Source organism: Diabrotica virgifera, chromosome 10 (genome assembly GCF_917563875.1).
Source record: "Diabrotica virgifera virgifera chromosome 10, PGI_DIABVI_V3a".
NCBI classification, from domain to species: Eukaryota; Metazoa; Arthropoda; class Insecta; order Coleoptera; family Chrysomelidae; genus Diabrotica; species Diabrotica virgifera.
In genome coordinates this window covers 5,154,783-5,180,697 of record NC_065452.1, presented here as the reverse complement: position 1 = coordinate 5,180,697, position 25,915 = coordinate 5,154,783, and the positions used below count along the sequence as shown (strand labels likewise).

General features: G+C 33.3%; 1 protein-coding gene across 1 annotated transcript in view; it reads right to left on the bottom strand.

Moving 5' to 3' along the window:
* The window catches only part of LOC114331645 (striatin-interacting protein 1), an 80,144-nt gene extending 54,452 nt beyond the window's left edge, over positions 1-25,692 (bottom strand). Inside the window, exons 1-2 of the mRNA XM_050641486.1 lie at positions 25,468-25,692; positions 10,527-10,930 (exon numbers count right to left, since the gene is read on the bottom strand). Coding sequence (XP_050497443.1) covers positions 10,527-10,930; positions 25,468-25,545 — 482 coding nt within the window. The 5' untranslated portion in view covers positions 25,546-25,692. The remainder of the gene's footprint in view (positions 1-10,526; positions 10,931-25,467) is intronic.
* Between the last annotated feature and the right edge of the window lie 223 nt (positions 25,693-25,915).

Sequence of the window (25,915 nt, the reverse complement as noted above, 5' to 3'; positions counted from 1 at the left end):
GTTCCAGGTGGAACATCAGAAACGTCCAATTAAAGATATGCAGCTTTCATCATTTGACGTAACTGGGAGTGCATATTATTTGTGTTTCGATATCTCTAGATAACATTTTCTTTCATCAATTCCCGTCCTAAGTCCAATAAAAACTTCGTGTTGCATACAAAAGTTTCCCATTGTAATTTGGATTTTTTATTTTCCAAATTTTGAAAGCACTTAGGCTGGAATATCTAATAGTTGATAAGGCCCGGCGCAAATTGAACCTAAGCCAGACAACCTGCGCCGGCGAACTGCGTAAACAGTTCTGCGCATCCTACTATCAGTTCATTCGTTCGCAGGTCAAGCTTGGGAACGTTTGTCATCGGCGTAAAGTTTTCTTGGGCCGTGGGACGCGTGACTCACCGCCAGATGTTTATTTTTACTTGTTTTTGTTTGCGAGGTGGACGTATTTAAAATGAATACGGATGGAACCTAAGTACAATTTATTATGATAAATAAAAATATAAGCATAGTCAACACCCCGAGTGAAAATTGCGCTGTCTTTGTCATTAAATTCTAATAACTTTTGGTAGACTAAATAAGCGGCGATACAAAATTAATAATCAAAGTTATGCCTTTACAAAAACACATTATTACAAAATATTCATGTTACTTAAAACCGTGATCGATAAAAATATCGTATTACTCTCAAATTCAACTTGTCGGCATATTACATTTACATGTTTATTACACCTAGTGTTATTTTTTATGACCGATCAGTAGCGGAGGCATTATGAATTATGACCTGCAGTAATTGCAAATGATTGCGATCCTGCAGTAATTGTAAATGATTGTGCAGGAAATCCGAGCAGTAAATTGAGGAATATGAGTTATACTCAGTGTAAGATATCGTTTTATGCACCCGCTTATGATCAAATTCGATGTTTTCGAAAGTCATACCGCTACGACTACTAGGGACGTGTAAGATATTTTTAAAACGTTACTAGTTACAAGTACGGAAATACCGATTTTAAGTTGCCTACTCAATTCAGTACAAGGATCAGATACATCCGTATCTATTATTTGTAATCTGTATTTGTACTCAGTACCACTGAGAACCGGTATCAAAAGTAACCGTTACATGTCCACACTGATTTTGCCCGTCTCTATTCGCCACGTCGATACACGGTGTTCAAGAGAAAATCTAAATAAAAGTTGATTGAACCCCCTATTTTTTTGCTTTTATGCTTGCAGTATCCCTTGTAGATCAAAAATACGTCAAAATTAAAATCGGCTACGGGGCACTTTTTGCGCATGCATAAAAGAAGATTTTTCTATTTATCTTTCTGTTTTTTTTATTTTTCTTTATCTGTATAATCGGATTTTCATATATTTTAATATGTGTGAGTATGTATATGATATGTATACACACTCACACATATACCTACAAACATACACATACACACACACACACACACACACACACACACACACACACACACACACACACACACACACACACACACACACACACACACACACACACACACACACACACACACACACACACACACACACACACACACACACACACACACACACACACACACACACACACACACACACACACACACACACACACACACACACACACACACACACACACACACACACACACACACACACACACACACACACACACACACACACACACACACACACACACACACACACACACACACACACACACACACACACACACACACACACACACACACACACACACACACACACACACACACACACACACACACACACACACACACACACACACACACACACACACACACACACACACACACACACACACACACACACACACACACACACACACACACACACACACACACACACACACACACACACACACACACACACACACACACACACACACACACACACACACACACACACACACACACACACACACACACACACACACACACACACACACACACACACACACACACACACACACACACACACACACACACACACACACACACACACACACACACACACACACACACACACACACACACACACACACACACACACACACACACACACACACACACACACACACACACACACACACACACACACACACACACACACACACACACACACACACACACACACACACACACACACACACACACACACACACACACACACACACACACACACACACACACACACACACACACACACACACACACACACACACACACACACACACACACACACACACACACACACACACACACACACACACACACACACACACACACACACACACACACACACACACACACACACACACACACACACACACACACACACACACACACACACACACACACACACACACACACACACACACACACACACACACACACACACACACACACACACACACACACACACACACACACACACACACACACACACACACACACACACACACACACACACACACACACACACACACACACACACACACACACACACACACACACACACACACACACACACACACACACACACACACACACACACACACACACACACACACACACACACACACACACACACACACACACACACACACACACACACACACACACACACACACACACACACACACACACACACACACACACACACACACACACACACACACACACACACACACACACACACACACACACACACACACACACACACACACACACACACACACACACACACACACACACACACACACACACACACACACACACACACACACACACACACACACACACACACACACACACACACACACACACACACACACACACACACACACACACACACACACACACACACACACACACACACACACACACACACACACACACACACACACACACACACACACACACACACACACACACACACACACACACACACACACACACACACACACACACACACACACACACACACACACACACACACACACACACACACACACACACACACACACACACACACACAAATATACCGGGTGTTGAATAGTCAAACGGGTCATAGGAAACAATGGGAAATTCTAAACTGTTGAATTCCTGCTTCTCTAGTAATTTAAATCAAAAGTTCTGAGAAACTATTTGTACAGGACTGAAATCTGTATTAAAAACAAATGTTAAAATTGTTCTACGAATTAAACACATTCCAAAATTTTGCAAAAATGTAAAACAATTGTCAGACTATTACGAATCCAATCGACCTCTAAAAGTCAGATTTGACCTCTCAAAATCTTATGAACAAGCTGTTTTTGCTAAGAATATCAATTTTGGGACCCCAAAAAGATGCAAATCTCTTTGCCACTCCTACCCCCGGGCTTCCTCCTAAAACCACCCCTCGTAGAGGGGAAACCGAAAACTTCATATTACCAAAAATATTTTTATGCCTTATAAAAAAAATGTTTTAAACAACAAATGTAGCTCAGATTTTGTACAAAAATGTTTGTTAGCATTTTTTGTGCAGAATAAACCATTCTTTTGGAAACAACGCTTGAAGCGACCGGCGATTTTGAATGTCAGTTAAGCTCGCGAACTCAATCTTTTAAATATAATAATTTATATCAAATCGACGGTAAAAATTCGATATTTTTTTATTAGAGTATCCTATTACCAAAATTGAAAATAAAGCTTTAAAGATAAAAAATGTGCAGCTTTAATATCCAATTGTTGCATTTTTAGAAAATGAAGTCAGTTTCAATATAAATGTTAAATAAATAGGTGTTATGCGATTTTTGTCATTTATTAAGATTGTCATGAGATCGATATAATTAATTATTTTCATTCACTGGTCGCTATGGAGTTTCCACAGCCAATGAAAATAATACATTTTATTGATCTCATGAGAATCGTAAAAATGTGGCAAAAACCGAGTAATGTATATTTCTTTAACAGCTATACAGAAACTGACTTAATTTGCTACAAAATGCAAAAATTAGACACCAATCTGAACATATTTTATCTTTAAAACGCATTTGGGTTTTTGTCAAAAGGACGCTCTGATCAAAGGTATCGAATTTTGACCGTCGATTTGATAAAAATTCTATTTAAAAAATTGAGTTCGAGGGCGTAACTGACATTTAAAATCGCCGGCCGCTTCAAGCGTTGTTTCTGAAAGAACGGTTCATTCTGCACAAAAAATGCTAACAAACATTTTTGTTCAACATCTCAGCTACATTTTGTTTAAATAATTTTTTTATACGGCGTGAACATATTCTTCGTAATATGAAGTTTTCGATTTCCCCCTACACAACGGGTAGTTTTAGAGGGAAGCCCGGGGGAGGAGTGGCAATCTTTTTTGCATCTTTTTGGGGCCCCAAAATTGATACTCTTAGCAAAATTCAGCTAGTTCGTATGGTTTTTAGAGGTAAAATCTGACTTTTAGAGGTCGATTGGACTAATAATATCTACTCTTGCAATTGTTTAAGATTTTTGCAATATTTTGGAATGTTACACTTATAGAACAATTTTAACGTTGGTTTTTAATATAGATTTTAGTCCCCTACAAATAGTTTGTCATGACTTTTGATTTAAAATAATTAGGGAAGCAGGAATTCAACCGTTAAGAATTCCCCATTGTTTCTTATGGCCCGTTTGACTATTCAACACCCGGTATATTTGTGTGTGTATGTGTGAGTGTGTATACATATCATATACATACTCACACATATTAAAATACTATATGAAAATCCGATTATACCGATAAAGTTTTTTCCGAAGTATTTACTCCCAATCCAGTGAATTCACCTGTGGAAGTAGACGTATTCTCATTTCTTCAAAGTCCATATCAAATGAGTTTGCCTATTCCGAAATTTAAATCGTCCGAAGTCATCTTGGCTATTAATAATTTAAACGGTAAAAAATCTCCAGGGTACGACTTGATCAGTGGAAAAGTATTGAAAGAATTACCTATCAAATACATAAAACTTATAACGTTTATATTCAATGCCATATTAAACTTAGGTTACTTTCCTGATCAATGGAAAGTGTCTCAGATAATAACCATTCTTAAACCGGGGAAACCTCAAGAAGAAACTACATCGTACAGGCCAATCAGCCTCTTGCCAATCACGTCTAAAGTTTTCGAAAAACTATTAGTAAAAAAACTCGAACCCTGGATCAAAAATCTAATTCCAGACCACCAGTTTGGATTTCGATCCCATCACTCAACAATCCAACAAGTTCACAGAGTGGTAAAACATATAAATGCTGATTTTGAGGCCAAAAGGTACTGTTCAGCGGCATTTCTTGACGTTAGGCAGGCATTTGACAAGGTATGGCATGAAGGCCTCCTATACAAGCTAAAAAAGACATTACCGCACAGCTTTTACATTCTTCTTGAGTCATATTTGTCAGGTAGGTGTTACTTTATTAAATACCAAGATGAAATTTCCAAACTCTATTCTATCAAAGCTGGCGTACCACAGGGTAGCGTACTGGGACCTACCTTGTATCTCTTGTTTACCGCAGATATACCTCCACCTCTTCAGGAACCACTAGAGGAGAGACCACTTACAGAAGAAATGATGCTAGGAACATTTGCCGACGATACTGCAATCCTAGCCTCACACGCAGACCCTATTTATGCCTCGCATATCCTTCAAGCGTATCTAGACAGAGTACAAATTTGGTTTTTGGAATGGAAAATTAAAGTGAATGAAGGAAAATCTATTCAAGTTACATTTACAACACGAAGAGGAACTTGTCCTCCTGTAACTTTAAACAATCACCAATTACCATCAGCCAACGAGGTAAAATATCTTGGTATTCATTTGGACAGAAGTCTCACATGGAGGAAACATATCTGGACCAAGAGAAAGCAACTAGGTCTCCAATTCAGAAATATGTATTGGTTAATGGGCCGTTCATCAAGACTATCTCTGGATAATAAATTGCTGCTCTATAAGGCAATACTTATGCCAATCTGGACATATGGGGAACAGCCAGTCACTCCAACATCGAAATCGTCCAACGCTTCCAATCAAAAACCCTCAGAACCATGAGTAATGCACCTTAGTACATCAACAACAGAATTATTCATCGAGACCTTAAAACTGATACGGTACAAGAAGTCATCACAAAACGTAGCGCGGCTTACATTGCCAAGTTGGAGGATCATAAAAACCAGTTTGCACTTAACCTCCTAGACAATTCCCAAGAACAGCGTAGGTTAAAGAGGTTCAAACCATTGGACTTACCATTTAGAGTAAACTTTTAAACTAATGAGTTAGTAGTTATGAAATGTAATTATTTTGTACACAACTTTATAAAAATTGTACTTTGATTTTGCCAGTGGGTAAAATCTTCCTTGTCCTTAGTCAATGTAATTACTTTTGTTTATTGTTGACACTCAACAGATTGCAAAATAATTTTAAATAAAAAAAAAAAAAAAAAAAAAAAAAAAATACCGATAAAGAAAAATAAAAAATAGAAAAATAAATAGAAAAAATCTTCTTTTACACATGCGCAAAAAGGTGCCCAGTAGCCGATTTTAATTTTGACGTATTTTTGATCTACAAGGGAGACTGCTAGCATAAAAGCAAAAAAAAATAGGGGGTTCGATCAACTTTTATTTAGATTTTCTCTTGAACACCGTGGATAGCCAACGCTTGGGTTAGATTGTATCCACTATGCGGTCCGCTAGAAAAATAAATGCACGGGTCACCCGTCCCGCCGGCGCACGTTGTGTCTGGCTTAGGTTCAATTTGCGCCGGGCCTAAAAAATGGGCCACCTGCTTGTTTGGCGCTCTGTTATGTATTGTTATGCTATTGTTTACTAGTTCAACAACTTCTTTTATTTTCTTATAATAAAGTATCATTTCAGGTTTATACGATTTCGTCAGATTCACTCTCGTGAAGCAATTCTCTATCACTCTCCTCGTCGCTATTTTCTTGGTTTGCCACTTTTTGGTCAAAATTGCCACATTGTAAAATTTAGATGAACTCTTCTCAAATAGAAAATCTCTTGTCAATAAAAATTCGAAGTGTCACTTACACAAACCAACTTACTACACTAAACAAGACTTGGGAAGAAACTGCAGTATACATTGAATCCACCAAAACAAATAATTCTTACGCATAAATTGGCGGATTCTATTGTATTACCAAGCTGACCCTACTATTTCAAATAAGGAAACGTAAAATTGTAAAATAATCTCGAGAACACGAAGCAAAAAGAAGTTTTAAAATATTATGGCAAACGTTAAATGTGGAATGTGCATTTACACACCACAGTCACTTTTCCAAAAAAGCCCGTAAACGCAAAGAGTTTTAAATGCTGTAATGGGTGGAATGCGTTTATAATTGAAGTTAATGCGAATAAAAAAATTGACAAAAATAAAAAAAAATATATTAAAAAAGATAGGTAAGACTAAATGACTTGGTCGGCGACTTATGGATCCTCAAGGAAGTTCTACTGGAAACGTTGGGATAACTGAATGCTACAAAAAGGCTCAATACATACATGACACAAATTTTGGGTCATAGTTTACAAAACTATCGCCTGATATCTTAAAGTACCTTCTTGAAATAAGTAAAAAGAATATCAAATTTTTAAAGAAGAATTTAAGTATACCTTTTATACAGGATTTTACTGTTTTTTTTTGTATTACATGGTATACAGTATACAGCCAACCACAGGAAAACTTTTTCCTTGTGAATTTAAAAAAAAAGAATTCTCACTGGACACTACTCTCGGGTATCACCTCAATAATATGGGTAAGTCAGACATTGGGTCTTCTCTTTCTTCAAAAATGAAAAAGAATAGCTGTGACTTTATAGCATTGTCTCCAAATGGCCATTTAATTCAATAAAATTAATGTGAAATGTTTTACCTACACAATTAGCCGATAAATGTAAAATTATTTATAATCAATTATTAATAGAAAATAAACATTAGGTTTTCTCAAAATAGTTTAGGGAACTGAGCAAAAAAAAACCCTGTTCGGGACTGCGAAAAATCCAAGTATCTGATTTTTTTAGTTATTATAAGGCCGATATAAATAAAAACTATACGTTTTTTTGCAGAGTTTTCTGTGCTTTTTTCCTATATAGGTACATATTAACAATTTGGTGTAAAAAATGTAATTTCTTCAATTTCTTGCTTCCTATTAAAAAACTGAATATTTGAGATAAAATTACAAAACTGTATCTATTATCTTAAAAAGAAAAAACTTTAAAAGGGTGGTTGCTAAAAGTTTCAAAATTTATGAGTTGCTTCAAAAACTGCAAAATAACGCAAAATAGGTAACTGTTTGTACCCCTCAAAATTCCAAAACACATCAATTAGTTTAAAATTATTCTATTTGTTTATCCCAGAGACCTTTTTTTGCAATAACTACTCAGAAAATAATGAAGATATCGTAATTCAACACACAACAAATGAAAGTTTATGAGTTAAACTATCAATATGTACCTACCTACGAAAAGAAGCTTAAAAATATTTTTATAACAAAAAATTGTTTTTCAAAATTATTGTTATTTTTAACGCCTAAAACAATTAGAAGCTATTACTCGCACACGAAATATTTTTTCATATTTAAAAAGCTGACAGATTTACATGAACTTAAACAAAAAACAAAGTTATTCTTAAAAGATTAGGTAAAAACTATTAGGAACAAGATAACTTAAACCGCATTGCTTGCGAGTGTTAAAAATGAGGCTAAAATGAAGATTAGTTCTACCATGTTAAGGGGGAACTAAAAATTCAAGCTTTCAAGAATGTTAAGAAATTTCAAAATACTACAAGTTCTTTATCTCCTGTTCTAGTTGATGGATTTTGATCTTTTTCTTTTAATTCATATGTACTTTTTGCGTACATTAAAAATATGAAATCTTTTAATAAACAAACATGTAATTTATTTAAACTGTTAAAAAGTATATTTTTCTCAAAAAATTCTAATTTTTTATTCTATGCTAATTAACCTTTTACTATACAGGGTGTCCCAAAAAGATTGGTCATAAATTATACCACACATTCTGGGGTCAAAAATAGTTCGACTGAACCTAACTTACCTTAGTACGAATGTGCTCATAAAAAAAGTTACAGCCCTTTGAAGTTACAAAATGAAAATCGATTTTTTTCAATATATCGAAAACTATTAGAGATTTTTTATTAAAAATGGACACGTATCATTCTTATGGCAGGAACATCTTAAAACAAAATTATAGTAAAGTTTGTCCGCCCCATAAAAATTTTATGGGGGTTTTGTTTCCCCAAACTTTTGTGTACGTTCCAATTAATTCATTATTGTGATACCGTTAAACACAACGTTTATAAAACTTTTTTGCCTCTTAGTATTTTTTCGATAAGCCAGTTTTTATCGAGATGCAGCTTCTTTTTTAATATATTTACATAACAATTTTATGGGGGTCTTGTTCCTTTAAACCCCCCAAATGTTTGTGTACGTTACAATAATTAAACTATTATTGTGGTACCATTAGTTAAACGCAGTGTTTTTAAAACGTTTTTGCCTCTTAGTCTTTTTTTGACAAGTCACCTTTTATCGAGATGTTGCTTCTTTTTCAAAATATACCTAAAAATGTAAATTATAAAAATAAATTTTCAGATTATTAACAGGTCTCTATAATCGTACTTAAACATAATACAAATATGTGGTGGATTCGACAAATATTCAAAATATGTCGATAAACACTGGCTTATCGAAAAAGTACTAAAAGGCAAAAAAGTTTTAAAAACATTGTGTTTAACTAATGGTGCCACAATAATAATTTAATTGGAATGTACACAAAAGTCTGGGGGGGGGGGGTGTAAAGGAACAAATCCCCCATAAAATTTTTATGGGGTGCACACATTTCACTTTAATTTTTTTTAAGATGCTGCTGCCATAATAATGCCACATGTCCATTTTCAATAAAAAATCTCTCAAGAGTTTTCTATATATGAAAAAAATTTATTTTCATTTTGTAACTTCAAAGGGCTGTAACTTTTTTTGTGTGCACTATTGTATATAGTTAAGTGAAGTTCAATCAACCTATCTTTGGCCCCAGAATCTGTGGTATAATTTATGACCAATCTTTTCGGGACACCCTGTATAATAGAACTTAATCTATCTTTACAATGAAACTTATTAGGTACTTTTTAATTATTATAAATAAACTACCTGGGAAATAAATAAATATTTCCTACTTTTATCTAATTGTTCCAAATTCTTACTTCTTTCAAATACTTCGTTTGAATGTGTGTAAAAATTAACAGGTTTTCAAATATAAAAAAAAAGGTTTTATCTACAAGCAATAGTATAAAAGTCATTCTAAATTTTTATAAAACAAAAATAACTGTAGTTTTGCAGAAGGGATTTGCGTTTTGAAATTTTTCAAAAAAAAAATCAAAAATTTCCCAAATTTTGTGGGTGGCCTGTTTTCTCTGATACGCAGCTAATATATATAAACTAAAAAAATACTTACTCAAATTCTATATTTAGCAAATCAGTAAATGCTGTGAATACTCCCAATTTATAAAGTAACATCGAATTACATCTGGCCCACTGTTGTTGCTCGGCATCTGATTGCATTTCAGCCCAGCATCCTTGAGCAATATACAGCAGGCATCTAGCACTTCTCATCCTTAAAGGCCTACTGCTAACCTCTAATTGGTCAAGCAGTTTCATGACTACCGATTTTCGTTTTTCAAGTGATAATCTTTGCCAACTAGGGAGGAGGTTGTAAACTTCCATCTGGTCTTCAAATGCTTTAACATTATACTGCAGCTCAGGTTGTTCCGTGTAACTGTATAGTTCTGAAATTTCATTAATGTGGGTATCTGTGTCATCATATATAAATTCCAAATCTGGAGAATCTGTACAGCCTCCCTAAAATATGTATTGGTAAAATTTATTTTAACCATAAAAGGTAATTTTAACTATTTATAATGGGAAATAAGCCACAATATTATTAAAAAATGATTTTTATCAACGTTTCGACGCCCAAATCGGGTGCCGTTGTCAAAATACAAAATACTACTAACATAAACAAAAATGTTGTTGCTTAGTAAAAAAAAATTCTCCTAATAATTTATTTAATTTGACTCATTTATATCGGCAATTCAGATACATATGATACATTTTAAAGTAGAAGACTTTAAAATGATATTGCCAATATTTATGAGTTGCGTTCCTGGGACGACTTTACTGAAAGATAGTTCATTCGATTACATGAAATCAACACCAACTCAAGAATATTCGCCACAAAAAATTATAGCATGTGATCTGTCTTTAAAAAGACAACCAAATGCAACGGTGACAGTAAAATTCTCGCGTTAGAGATTCCATAGTAAATCACAAGGGAAAACCAGGAAAAACCTCGTGATACTATCCCGACATCGTAAGTATTTGGTCTTACATTTAATTTACTCTCAAAATTAATACCAAATTCTGACTTTACTATAATTTTGTTTAAATTATAAATAATATCAATAATACATGGATAAATAAGTAATACTAAAATATAAAATAAGTACTAACTCTACTATTGACTTACTAATTGTGGTATTTTCTTTCTATTGACTTCCTCTTTCAGTATGGGTATCCACATCCTACTGCATTCCACTGAGGAATTTGCGACACAATTTCACCTATATAAAACTGTTCGCATTCACAAGGTATTTTATAAATACAATTCTTTGTCCTTTCAAAAAAAGTCGCAAATTCCTCAGTGAAAATGCAGTAGGATGTGGATACCCATACTGAAAGAGGAAGTCAATAGAAAGAAAATACCACAATTAGTAAGTCAATAGTAGAGTTAGTACTTATTTTATAGTTTAGTATTACTTATATATGCATGTATTATTGATATTATTTATAATTTAAACAAAATTATAGTAAAGTCAGAATTTGGTATTAATTTTGAGAGTAAATTAAATGTAAGACCAAATACTTACGATGTCGGGATAGTATCACGAGGTTTTTCCTGGTTTTCCCTTGTGATTTACTATGAGATCTCTAACGCGAGAATTTTAATGTCATGTGGTTGTCTTTTTAAAGACAGATCACATACTATGATTTTTTTGTGACGGATATTCTTGAGTTGGGGCTGATTTCATGTAATCGAATGAACTATCTTTCAGTAAAGTCGTCCCAGGAACGCAACTCACAAATATTGGCAATATCATTTTAAAGTCTTCTACTTTAAAATGTATCATATGGATCTGAATTGCCGATATAAATGAGTCAAATTAAATAAATTATTAGAAGAATTTTTTTACTAAGCAACAACATTTTTGTTTATGTTAGTAGTATTTTGAATTTTGACAACGGCACCCGATTTGGGCGTCGAAACGTTAATAAAAATCATTTTTTAATAATATTGTGGCTTATTTCCCATTATAAATAGTTAAAATTGTAAAAATGCCTCAAGAAAATAGCTTCAGAACAACATTATAAAAGGTAAAATAAAAAACAATAAATAAAAAACACTTTGATTGACAGTGTTGCTATATTCATTCATACATTTGGAAAAAGGCAATGTCTATGCCTAATACTCTTAGGTAAAACATATTCATAACATAATTGGCCAATATTTGAGTCGTATAATTCCAATATCTGCCAACTCCACTTTTTGCATATTATTTTAAACTATCTTTGTTTTTAGATAGTCTGTGCAATTTTTTAGATGTTATTATGTTCGTTTTGTACCTAAAACCGTAACTCTCGATTAAATTTGACAGTAACGTTAAGAATTTTTTCCAAAACCCGCCAGCTCCTTTCCCGCCACCACTCTATTCTGAAGATTTCAATATGGCGTTACAGTTGAAAACGGTTTGAATATTGTTGTCCGTAATTTGCATTTATTAATTAAAATAATGGAAGAAATAACTGAACAAGTTGCAAAAGCATGACCTAATAAAAGAAAAAAAAAGGAAAAGCCGTTAAATCCACCTGTAGTTATATCCAAAATCCGCTAATTCCACGCTATATCCACTGGTTAGTTTCAAAACCTGCTAAATCCACTTTTTTTATACATAAATAAATTTTTATTTTTTGTTTTATTAAGCAAATTACGTAAATCATGGTTATCAACAAATTAGAATTACATTCCCTAATGGAATAATTTCAATTCATTTAGACAGGTGCTCTGAAATAATAAATACAGTTTTTTGCTTCTACTGAAAATTTCTTGTGTGTGGAGTTAGCGGATATTGGAATTATACGACTCATTTGTCCAATGCTAAATATAGTTCTCCCGTAAAATTTTCCAACTATTTCTATCTTGAGTTTCTTGTATCCACTTTGTAGTTTTTTTTATTTAACCCCTTAATTTATTTACAATCTGAAAAATAAGTTACAATGAGTAAATGTCGTGACCACTAGTGTAGGTGACTTTTAGAAAATGATTCTACATATAATCATTTTCTTTACAAATATTTTACACATAGCTATAAAATTGTTTGTCTCTGGGAATAACTGCACATATAACTAAAATCGCGATGGTAAATTACTAGGTGTATTTCGTCTAAGTCTTCGTCTGACTTTTTGTCTCATCAGGTTTCTGGCTAGTACATATGGATGTTGTGTAAGTCTGTCTTCATATTTCTGTGCAAAGTTAGTAATTTCTTCTTTTACTGTTGCAATTTCTAGGTTGCGTTTAATAATATTATTTGCAACACACCATGGGACATTTGTGATTATTCGAAAAACCTTCGACTGCAACCTCTCCAAGATTTCGATATTGGAATTTGATGCAGTACCCCAAAGTTGGATCCCGTAAGTCCATATTGGCTTCAAAATGGCTTTGACTTTGTAGTGATGCGTTTTATATCATCTGTCCATCTAGTCAGTGGTCATCCTCTGCTTCTAAATGCCTCTTTTCTTGGTCACCATTCCAGAATATTTCCAGTGCACCCATCATCCATCAATCTGGCAACATGTCTCACCCAAGCCCATTTAGCCATGGCTATTCTTTAAACTGCATCCGTGACTCCTGTGCTTCTTCTTATTTTGGTTTGGTACTTTATTATAAGTACTTTATACTTCTCCTTATTTTATCTTATGTTTGGTACTTTATCTCTGATGGTTATACCTAACATTGATCTTTCCATAGCATGTTGTGTAACTTTTATTTTATTTTTTCTATTCATCTTGTTCTCGTTGTCCTTATGCCCTATAAGAGCATCGGACTTCTGTACCACCTATCCATCTTTTACCCATTTCTTCCACGCCTTCTGGTCTCCTGCCGTTTCCTTCATCTGTTGCATTGTTTTCCTCTTTTTGTCCCGATTTCCTCAATTTGTTCCATTCCCCCTTTCTAGGTCTGCTCCTTCTTCTTTTCCTCTGTCTTTTGGCATCTTCCACCTTCTTTACTAGTCTGTTCTCGTTCATTCTAGTTATATGTCCAAACCAATTCAGTTTTCTTTTTTTAATCTTTTTCTCTACAGGTTCCTGACTTAGCACGTTTCTGATGTTTTCATTCCTTTCCCTGTCCATCTTCGTCTTTCCAGCTATTTTTCTCAGCTGCTTCATTTCCGCTGCATTTATGGCGCTTTCATGTCTTTTATTTGTGACCCTTGTCTCGCTTGCATATAGAAGAGTTGGTACTGTGATTGTATTATATACATGTATTTTTGTTTCCTGGCTGATTTCCCATTTTCCCAGTAATGCATTATTAATCGCATAATATATTTTCGTAGCTTTCTTTGTCCTATTTGCAATTTCTAGGTCTAGCTTTCCGTCATTCGATATTATCGTGCCCAGGTACTCGTAGGCCATCACCCTCTCCAATTCTTGTCCTTTACAGAACACTCGTGTTTCGCCTTCAATCTCCTGCTCCTGCTGACCTATTTTCATCGTCTTGCATTTGCTGATGTTTATTTCTAATTTCTGTTTCTCTATTTCCTCAGTCCATACATCAGTTAGTCGCTGCATCTTTCTCGGGTTGTCTGCTAAGAGAATGACGTCGTCCGCATACAGTAATCCTTCTATCATAACTGGTGTTAGGTGCATGTAGCCTATTATTGTTTTTAGGTGGATTGTTCTATTTTTTCTATTCACATACTTTAATATATCAATTATTATGATTTCAATACCTGTATCATAATCGCCTTGCTTATGAAACAGATTTTCATTACGATACAGATTTTTAACGAATAGAATCATGAGATGACATTCTGTCTGCCTGTGGCATATGCGCAATGATTAATGTCAATTGAAATGCATAGGGATATTGAAAGCTAAACCTCAAATGATTCAGGCTCTTAATGGTCTTCTTAATTTATTAGATAGCTGCAACAGTTGAATGGGTCCGCCGAATAACGTTGTAAGCGCAACATCACTCGTTTTTAAGAAATCGAAAAAGAAGTTTTAAAATTTAACAATGGCAAACTTAAACATTTTAGGAGTTAGTAAATACCAATTACAAACTGTATTACTCATCGTTAAAATGTATAAACACACCATTATCACAATTTTAAAACTTTTACTTCGAATTCTTAAAAATGAACAATGTGGCACTTACAACATTATTCGACAGACCCATTCAGTTTAAAACCTTTTTAGTGAGTTCTCAAAAATAATTGTTTGGATATTTGCTTGATGGATTTACATATTATTCCAACTTACTGGATTACAAAAAATGCTCATAACCCATCATCAGTATTCGTAGGAAATACATGGGACATCATAGGTATGGGTAATTCTTATATAAGAAGTAACTTGCGCGGCAATCAGTTTAAAATAGAAATTTTGTTCTATAAGTTGTTATTTTTTGCTATGAAACACATCACCATAATGTACTTTATTAAATAACATTATAATTAAATGCCCAATAAAAGTACATTTTTCTAAAATTCCTTAGAAAGTCTAAAAATGTCTCTACCCTGGCCTGTCCTCTTGCCGGTTTCAGTTTAATTTGAAGACGATACATAACTTCTTTGTATCAGTTGCCAAACTAAAATATGTTAAACACGAACTTCATTAAACATGTTTAATTATTATTAATAAAAAATTCAGCATTATTTATTTATTTCCAATGATTTTTAAATTTAAAGTTTGTCCCACTTTGTTTTGTGTATCTACCCTGACAAATTTCATTCAGCTACTAAAAACATAATATAAAACAGATATATTCACAATAGTGCTCAAGATCATCTATCGACGCGAAGTTAGCAATGCAAAACACAAGAGCCATGAAAAAGCCCATTTGTTAGATGTTGCAACAAGTTCCAGCAGTGTGGTGGCTTCGTGAGGTGATTGTGTCTCTCCACTGGTAAGTCACAAAAGTTATATTATTCATCTAATTTATTTGCATTTACTGCTTTAATTTAATAATAATATAAGAGTTAAAATGTGATTCATAATGTACCGAAACATTTCTTATGTCAATTAGAACATAAAAAATTATCATGGAAACGTCTCTCCCCTGCCATATTTCCCCTGGCAAAATAACTGCCAGGGGAGAGACCTATTGACCAGGGGAGATAATGTTAATGCAAACTAACTCAGATATAGCTTATTTTTATCAATGTGACTGTTTTAAATACATAATTTAAACAATTCTGGTAAATAGTTAAAGACTAAAAAATAAAGGTAGTTCTCAGTTCATATTGTTATTAAATTATTATCTGATATTGTTACAGATCATGGCACCACAGAAAAAGTTCAGATCATGGCACCATTTCACCAACACGTGAAGAAAGATTATAGAAGAAACATGAAGCAGAGAAACTACGATATCAAAAGATTAAAAATGATCCAGAACAATATGAATTGCAAAAGCAAAAAGAAAAGCAAAAATATTTAAATTAGAAGGAGAAAGGGCTTATAAAGACTGTCGATCAAGTGACTCATAGAGAGCAACGTAAGGCATAAAAGATATGGACAAAGAAAGCAAGAGAGCGAAGGCAACGACTTGCGCTTCAAAATATAACTAATCTTTCAGCAACACCATCGATGTCAGATGTTAATAATTATCAAAGTTTTAATTCTCATAGAAGGGTTGTAGCTGCCAAACTTAAATCAGACCATGCCAGAAGACAAAGATATTTAATTAATAAGAAAAAAGATGAGACCATACATAAACTTAAATCTAGAATGGTTACCTACAAAGATTACGAAAGCCTGAAAACTGACAACTAACAGCAAAGTAGAACAGGTGTTGAATTCTCCAAGTTCCAGAGAAACAGTGAAGGAAAATTTATTGTTTGCAGAAGTGCTCAACCAACAATTAAAAGAAAATTATTCCTCTCTTCCAAATAATAAAGAAAAAAGAATTTTCAAAAGAATGCTAAGCGGAAAACTGGTGAGAAAATACGGCATACTAAAAATTATAAATTTTCTCCATAATGACTCGAATACGAGGTTATGTGCCAGCAACAGAGATTATGTGACGAAGAAAGGAGATAACAAACAAAAGAGAGGTCTTGTGGATACTCAGAAATCTCCTCATACCTTTCATGAAGACCTGAAACATCAAAATATCATCTTCTGTCGCCTTAAGCCATTTTGGATAGTATAACCAAATTGCGACAAATGTAACACTTGTTTGTATGTTATACACGCCAATATGGATCTGATGCTCACAGCTCTATTTCAAGCTAAGAATATCTCTGTACTCTGTATCAAAGCATCAAAATCTGCCTCATATAATTTGTCCCTTCATCAATGATGTGATTGCTGACCACTCAGAAGATACATGAATCGCAGCGCAGATCTCCAAATCATCTCATAGACGAATTATTCAACCCTCCACTAATTGACAGACGCCTCAAAAGACTTTGGTCAGAAGACCTAGCTGCTAGGTAAATTCCAGCGAGTCGTCAATGGATGATACCTGCCACTAGCCAAAAACATACATCATATTTACTTATTACTTTATCGAAGTTGATTGTAAATTAGCAGTAAATAAATAAAAATATAATTTGTTGCAATAGGTATAACGAACAGTGCCTTTCCTGAGAATGCTTAGCTTGTAAAAATAAAGGCCTCAAATACAAAGAATTTGGCTGAAATAAATCTGATTAATGTTTAATGTGATTGGTAAAAATGATAGTCTGATTCTATGTTAAATACCAGGTTTAAGTAAAGTTGATATTACTAATTTTGTTACTTTTACTGCCACAAATTCTCTCTCCTGGCCAAACAAGTATCTACCCTGATCTTGATGTCTCTACCCTGCCCAATATATTTACCCTGGCTTTGTAAAACGTAATAAAATATGCATTAATTGACTTGCCCTTATGTGAAAAGATAGTTAAGTAGGACAAAAATCGTAATATAAGGGTTTAATGACAAAACGGCAACTTTTTTCCTTGGCTGTATCCTCTATGTACTTGATACCTCTTATATAAGAATGACTCGTATATTAAAAATGGGAAAGTTTACCTCCCTAGGAAGGAAAGCAATTTTACTAACATTCTTAAGTTTAAAATTAGTACTATTTGATTATTCAATCTACTAAAAGGATTATGACAGAATCCTGTAAATATCTTACAATCTTGGATACATTAAACCTTAATCCCTTAAGCAAATATATAATAAATCTGTTTGTATTCTTTTTATGGCATTTATCCCATCTGCATTTGACATTTCCAAGTATTTCCACATCAGTACAATTATATGGAAACTATTTTTCTATAACGTTTGTCCCTATGCTAGGAACATACTATTACCGTTGACTGATAAATATACTGGAAGATACGAAACTAAATGAGCGTTTATGTACGACACCAGTGGTTTTAGAAATAGATGGCGTTAGCAGCTTTCTAGGTGCGAGATTGAATTTACCTGAAACAACGATGAGACGTATTCAGGTAGCTTTGGTTATCGGAATTTGGGGTCGGTCGGGTCGATCGGATTAAAATAAAAATTATTTAATTCTTTTGATGCATTTAAATTTGAGTTCTCATTCAACGATAACAATGGCAATCTTTAAAATAATTATTGGAGTGTACCTATGTATTACTTTCTAAACTCGTTTTTAAATTAGCAAGAATAATTTTGTATTTGTAATTTGTCTTCTAATTTGAATTCTTGAAACAAATCATTAAATATTCTAAAGTTTATTTAATAATTTTATATAATATATATGTATAATAATATAATTTATTTAATAAAAAATTTATTTAACAAAAAAAATACTCACTCGGTGTTTTTAGATATTGTACATTTCTTATTTGCCTCATAATCTCGATAAAAAAATAGGTAGTTATTTTCGTTAATTACAGTCTCTTCTGATAATTGTATATTTTGTTTGGAGATATTGCAAACGTATTTACTTAAATGAAATTGACTTAGTAACCCGCTCGGCCACTTTAAACTCTTTGAGAGAAAAATGGTAAGGACTCATGAATGGTTGCAATCGCGATTTCCAACAATTTCTTCCAAGTTTTTTCGTGCCGTTGATATTTTCCGAGTTAGGGGGAAAATAGTGACTAAGTATAATTATTGAATTATTTATTATTAACTTTACTTCTTAAAGGTGCCGTGTATTTCTGCGTAGACGTCCACCGTGCATTGTATTGTCAGGTGAGATATTAGATAGTCACGATTACATTATTCTATTAAGAGTAATTTCATTAATATCATTTGGCGAATATTAACCAGTCATGACATATTTTTCTAGACCTCTCTTATCCTCTATATTTCCTTCGAGTTCCAGTTGCCGACAAGTATATCGTTCTCCTCGCAATATGTCCCTAAATATGTCCATGATATTTTAAGCATTCGGTGCAGGCACCTCATTTCAAAGACTTCAAGTTTGTTAGTGGAGCTGGCCTTTATTATCCATGCTTTCATTACATACAAGAGAACAAGCCAAACGTAACACTTTAGCGTATTGTACAGTAGAAAAAATGAAAGAATACCCATGAACGAACATAAAAAACACGCTGTATTTTCCTGTCACCGTGTCACACAAAAAATTGGCCAGCACAGGTACATGTAATAATTATTATTACATGTACTTGCGCTGGGCAATTTTCTTTGCGACATGATGACAGGAAAATACAGCGTGTTTTATATGTTCGTTCATGGGTATTCTTTCATTTTTCCGACTGTATCTCAGGTTGAAACCCAAATTTCAGTGAACAGTCATAAGAGTTTGGACGTCGACATCCCATTGTTTATGAGAGATATTTTTCATTAAGTTGAGCGGAGTGAGTGTATATTGTCTTACCAAGATAGACGATTATCCAGTTTTATTCCCAAGAAGTTAATCAATTATGAATAATTTATTGTAAACTCTTTAGGAACTACTTATTAACTTTTGCTCTCAGAACGAATTTCGAATAAACAATACGTTCTTCAGACACAAAGATCAAGAAAAATATACATTCAAAAATACAAGAGCACACAGATCCGATATTGATTATATATTGACAAACAGAAACATCCATCATTCTCAAGTACTAGACATAAGATGTTTAAGTGCAGCTAATATCGGAAGTGATCACAACCTAGTACTTGGAAAAATCTGAATACATCTACAAAAAAAAAAAACAGGAAAAAAGACCCTATTGAATGTGAGACAAGAATAAAGGTAAAACAGCTACAAGACTTGTCAACACGAGATTTATACCAGAGAAGACTGCAAAAAGTACTGAACGAAAACTACATAACACCAGATGAAGACATAGAAGAAATTTGGAGGAAGATTAGAGATAATATCAAAATGGCAGCAACGGACGCATTTGGAGATCGTAAGATAAGTAAACATATACGAAAGAAAAGGAGAACACCCCATGGATCTGTGAAGAAATAAAAATAAAATGCCAAAAAAAAAGAAAATCTAGCTAGAATACAAATTCAAAAGAACGAGACAAACATATGGGAAGAATATAAAAGAATTTGAAATGAGTTAAACTCAATAGTAAGAAGGAAGAAAACAGAACATTGGTAAGCATTTTCAAAAGAGATGGAGCACGACTTATACAGGATGCAAAAGGAAATGTGGGAAATGATAAGAGGTCAAACAGCAGAGATGAAGGAATTGATAGTAGAAGTAAAACATATTGATACAAATACATGGACAACTTACCTAGAAAACCTGTATCAAACAGCTAATCATGAAGAACTGGAAAACCAGAATTAGAATCGGATGAGCAAACAGAAATTAAAGAGGAAGATAACGAACGCCTTAAAACAGATGAAAAATCGAAAAGCACCAGGGAAAGATGGAATAGCTAATGAACTTTTAAAATACGGAGGAGAGAGACTTCACAAAGAACTGAATATCCTGATAAGTAAAATAATAAATACAGGAAGAATTCCAGAAGAATGGAGTACCACTTAGATGATAGCGTTATTTAAGAAAAGTGATAGGGCAGACCCCAGTAATTATAGAGGGATTAATTTACGGAGCAATATACTGAAACTCCCAACAAAAATACTGATGAAGAAAATAATGGCGTGCATAAATATATCGGTTGAACAACAAGGATTTAGAAGCGGAAGATCATAACGATGCAGTTTTTGTGATAAAACAAATAGCGGAGAAATCATTAGAGTATAACAAGCGAGGGTTTTTCTGTTTTATATACCTAGAGAAAGCGTTTGATAGAGTACAATTAAAAGATGTGATACACCTACTATATGACAAAAATTTACCACTGGATATTATAAAACTGATAGAAAACCTTTATGTACGAAATAAAATAGAAATGAAGTCAATGGAATAATAACAGAATCCATATAGAAGCAAACACAGGAATCAAGCAAGGAGATTCACTAAGCCCTCTACTGTTAAACATAACGCTAGATACAATGATAAAACAAGTGAAGAAAAAAGAGGGTAAAAAATGGGCGATAAAGAGATAAAAATACTCTGTTACGCTGATGACACCGTGTTAGTAGCAGAGTGTGAAGACGACCTACAAAGATTACTGCACGAATTCAACATTAGCGCAAAAGAAATGAATATGAAAATATCAGCCCAAAAACAAAAAGCATAATATCGAAGAAGAGGTTAAAGACTAATAATTAAAGCCAGTAGAACGGCCGGATGCCTAAACGACACAATTTGGAAAAACAAATACCTTAGAGTGGAATCAAAGGACCGAATATATAAGTCATTTGACTGAAGTTATTAGACCAGTTATGACTTACACTGCCGAAACAAGACCAGCTGCAAGCAAAATACAAAGTGGTCTGGATACCAACAAAATGAAGATTTTAAGAAGGATTGCTGGAAAAGGACTACGGGACAGGGTAAGAAGTGAGGAAATCAGATGCATATGTGGGGTAGACAATATAAATACCTGGGTAAAGAATAGAAAAGAAGAGTGGAATCAACATATAAGCAGGATGTCTGAATCAAGGATAATAAGAATAGCCAGGGACAAGTCACCGTTAGGCCGAAGAAGTATAGGATGCCCAAGGAAAAGAAGGAATGACAATTTAGGGACAGAATGAAAGGCACCATTGAAGAAAAACAGGCAGTACTGCCTATATAAAAGAAAAAGTAGAAGAAGAAATTCTTTAGGTAGATTTTTGGTAGTATAATGTGCTTCTTTGGAGTTTTACTGAAGATTATTGTTTTCGTTTTAGTGGGAGAAAATTCTAGGCCAGTAGTGTTTGACCAATTCTCTAATTTCTAAATGACTAGTGGGTTAAGTGATTTAGCGATGTCATTGATTGCAATAAGGAAAAGTGCAACGAGTAGACCATTGAGGAATGTCGTTTAATTGGATTTTTGAGTCTAAAAGGACGTTATCTATTCGAATAAGTTTCGTCTATATAGGAAATTACTAATAAATTTTATGTTTCCTGGAATTGACCAACTTAATAGAATTCTTATATCTAATCCCCAAATGGCACGCGTTATACAATATAATAAAAGATAGCCATAAGCCAAACATACTTTATTACATCCAAATTACCCATGAATTACAGATTCAATATCCACTAGGTTGTCTAATGTAGATGTGGACTTTCTAAATCCACTTTGTATAAGGCTAGGTAGCTATAATATCAATAAGTCTAATACTATCTAGTATCTATCAAGTGGATAAACTGATTAATTGTAGCAAGTTTTATTCCATTCAGTTTTTTGACTAAGCTAATACTTTTCGAGTTATTTGAGAGTGAATATGTTCGTTTTTTAACAAAAAAATACACGTTTTTAGACGGTTTTACGCAAATAACACAATAAGTAAGTATTTTATCGAAAAAGGTATTCAATAAAAATATACTTTATAAAAAATTTAAAAAAAAATGTCTGTATAAAATCTTTATACTCAGTAGAAGCAGAGTTGTAGCTAAAAAAGTAAGTTCTTATTCGTCAAATTCCAAATCGAATATTTCAACGTGAAATAACCAAAAAATAAAGCACGTTTCTTTAAAAAAGTTTTGTTTTTGTTTTTAAAAAAGTTTCTAGCATTAAAGTAAGCACGTTACCCTGAAAATCACCCTCTAAAGGGAACTTGCATACCATTTTTATTTCGAAAGAGATGCTATAAATTTGCTAACTCATCGCAACTTTTTTAAAGTGTTTAAAAAGCTTTGTTTTTGTTTTTAAAAATGTTTCTAGCATAAAGTAAGCACGTTACGCTGAAAATAAAGTTGGTTCTTTTTTGTAAAAATAGTTTTAAAAAAGCGTGAAAATCACCCTCTAAAAGGGAACTTGCATAAAATTTTTATTTCGAAAGAGATGCTATAAATTTGCTATAAATCACAACAGCACACGATTTAAAAAGAAAAAAAGTAGTTTGTGTTTTTCGTTTGGCCCCTCAAGACGAATAAAATCAAATTATTGTTACCGCTTCACAAGTGACTTTACTTATATATTGTTTATAATACACATGATCTGTTAATTTCATCGTAAATTTAGTTTTACAGTATTTTTTTTTTATTTTGAAAAAAATGCCTTTTTTTAAATAACTTGTGATACGAAATATCCCAAAGTTTAAAGGTTTTGGTTTTCTGAATATTTTGTTTTTCTGTAATACAAAAATTGGTTAAGATATGGCTGTTCCGAATTTGCATATACTCGTGATTAGTGACTCATTGAAGCCCTTTTAACTACAGCCTTTCAAAAATAAGCACTATGAACCGATGAAACTTACAGATCCTCTATAATAAGCATACATACGTAAAGTAACTTATGAAGCGCTACTGATTAATTTCATTTGAGATGCTAATTAGGAGGTGATTTTTAGATATTTTTTACAAAAAAAAAGGATCAACTTTATTTTGTGCGCAACTTGTTTACTTCTGATACTAGAAACTCAAAAAAATGAAGCTTATTTTAAACTTTTTAAAAAAGTTATGATGAGTTTTCCCCGAAAAGTTCTTAATTTTTTGGATATTTCATGTAGAAATATTCAATTTTGAATTTGACAAATAATAAGAACCTACTGTTCATTAGCTATAACTCTGCTTTTACTGGGTCTACGACTTCATAATATGTCATATTTATATAAAACATTTTTTTCACTTTTTGATAAGCTGTATTTTTGCTATGAATGTTTTTTTGGTGAAATACTTCCTTTTTTAGTTATTTGCGAAAATCCGTCTAAAAACGTACTATTTTTTGAGAAATGGATATATTCACTCGCAAATAACTCGAAAAGTATTTACTTGTGAGGTCAAGAGTAGTGAAAAAAACTCTATAGTCAATTTATATTTTCAACATTTTTGCAGAAACAAAAACAAAAAAAAATTAATACAGATTAATATGATAGTGACTGCTGCGTTAAAATTTTGAATACGGGCCACGTGAAATAACCGCGTGTTCTCGGCTAGTTCCTTGAGTAGGGAGAATTTTACACTTCCCTCTAAGGCTAGTTCCAACAAATTTAAGCTAGGCGCGCCACTATACGGGCAGGTTTTAAAGACAACAAAATAATGCATAGGGTTTCGTATCTTTCCGTATTTATCAATCAACGCTATTACTACCTATATCCATTCCAGGTGCTATTTACTTTTTCAAACAGTTGATCAATGATAGTGAGTATTTTTAGGTGTTTAACAATATGACCTGAAAGTATTTCTTCTTTACTCTAAAATGTGTTTCTTTTCAGTGAATAGCATCACCAATATCTTTAGAAACAATACATAATAAGTATTTTGGTTGAAATTGTTGTCTATCTGTAGAATTCATAGTTTTATTTGTATGTACTATTGACAATTTCTTTAACCTTATTCATCCTTACTTCTCTCTTCTCTACTTATTAGTATTTGCTTTTTTGCTTATTATACTGGTACCACACAAAAAATATATACATATTATACATAATTATAAACAGAATCATCTGTTAAAAATTAAGGTTAGTCGTTTGTTATTGATAAATATAATTAAACTATTTTGACACATTAAATACTTTTGTATGAAAAGACGGACGTTGTCTTAAATGAATTATTTTAAAAATAATTATGTAAAATGATATAAACAAAATAATTTTTCAAACATAAAAGTATCTTACATCCGAATCCTGTCGTTGACGTCTAATAATTTCTCTAAGTGTAGGTAATCCGCGCTTTCCATTGCCGTTTGTATCCATTCTGAAGAAAGCAGCATATTTATTTGTTCATTATTTTAACTTTAAAATGTCCTTGTTATTAAAGAAATACTCAAATTTCTTTACACATTCTTTAATGACAACCTAGAGATTATTGACCCAAGAACTACCAACAAACCAACCAAAACCGAAACTGACAGTGACAGTAGTGACAGTTCTCATTTCTTCTAGTTTAAACCTCTCTTTCCTTGTCTATGGTTTAAACATCCATTAAAGCGGTCTACAGACGAACAACTTGGTTGCCAAGTCCAGGATAAAAAAGTAATAGATATTATTTCATATGGTAGTATCTACATAAAATAAAAATTATGATTGTAATGAGAATCAGATTTTGCATTTGCTTTGAAGTTTT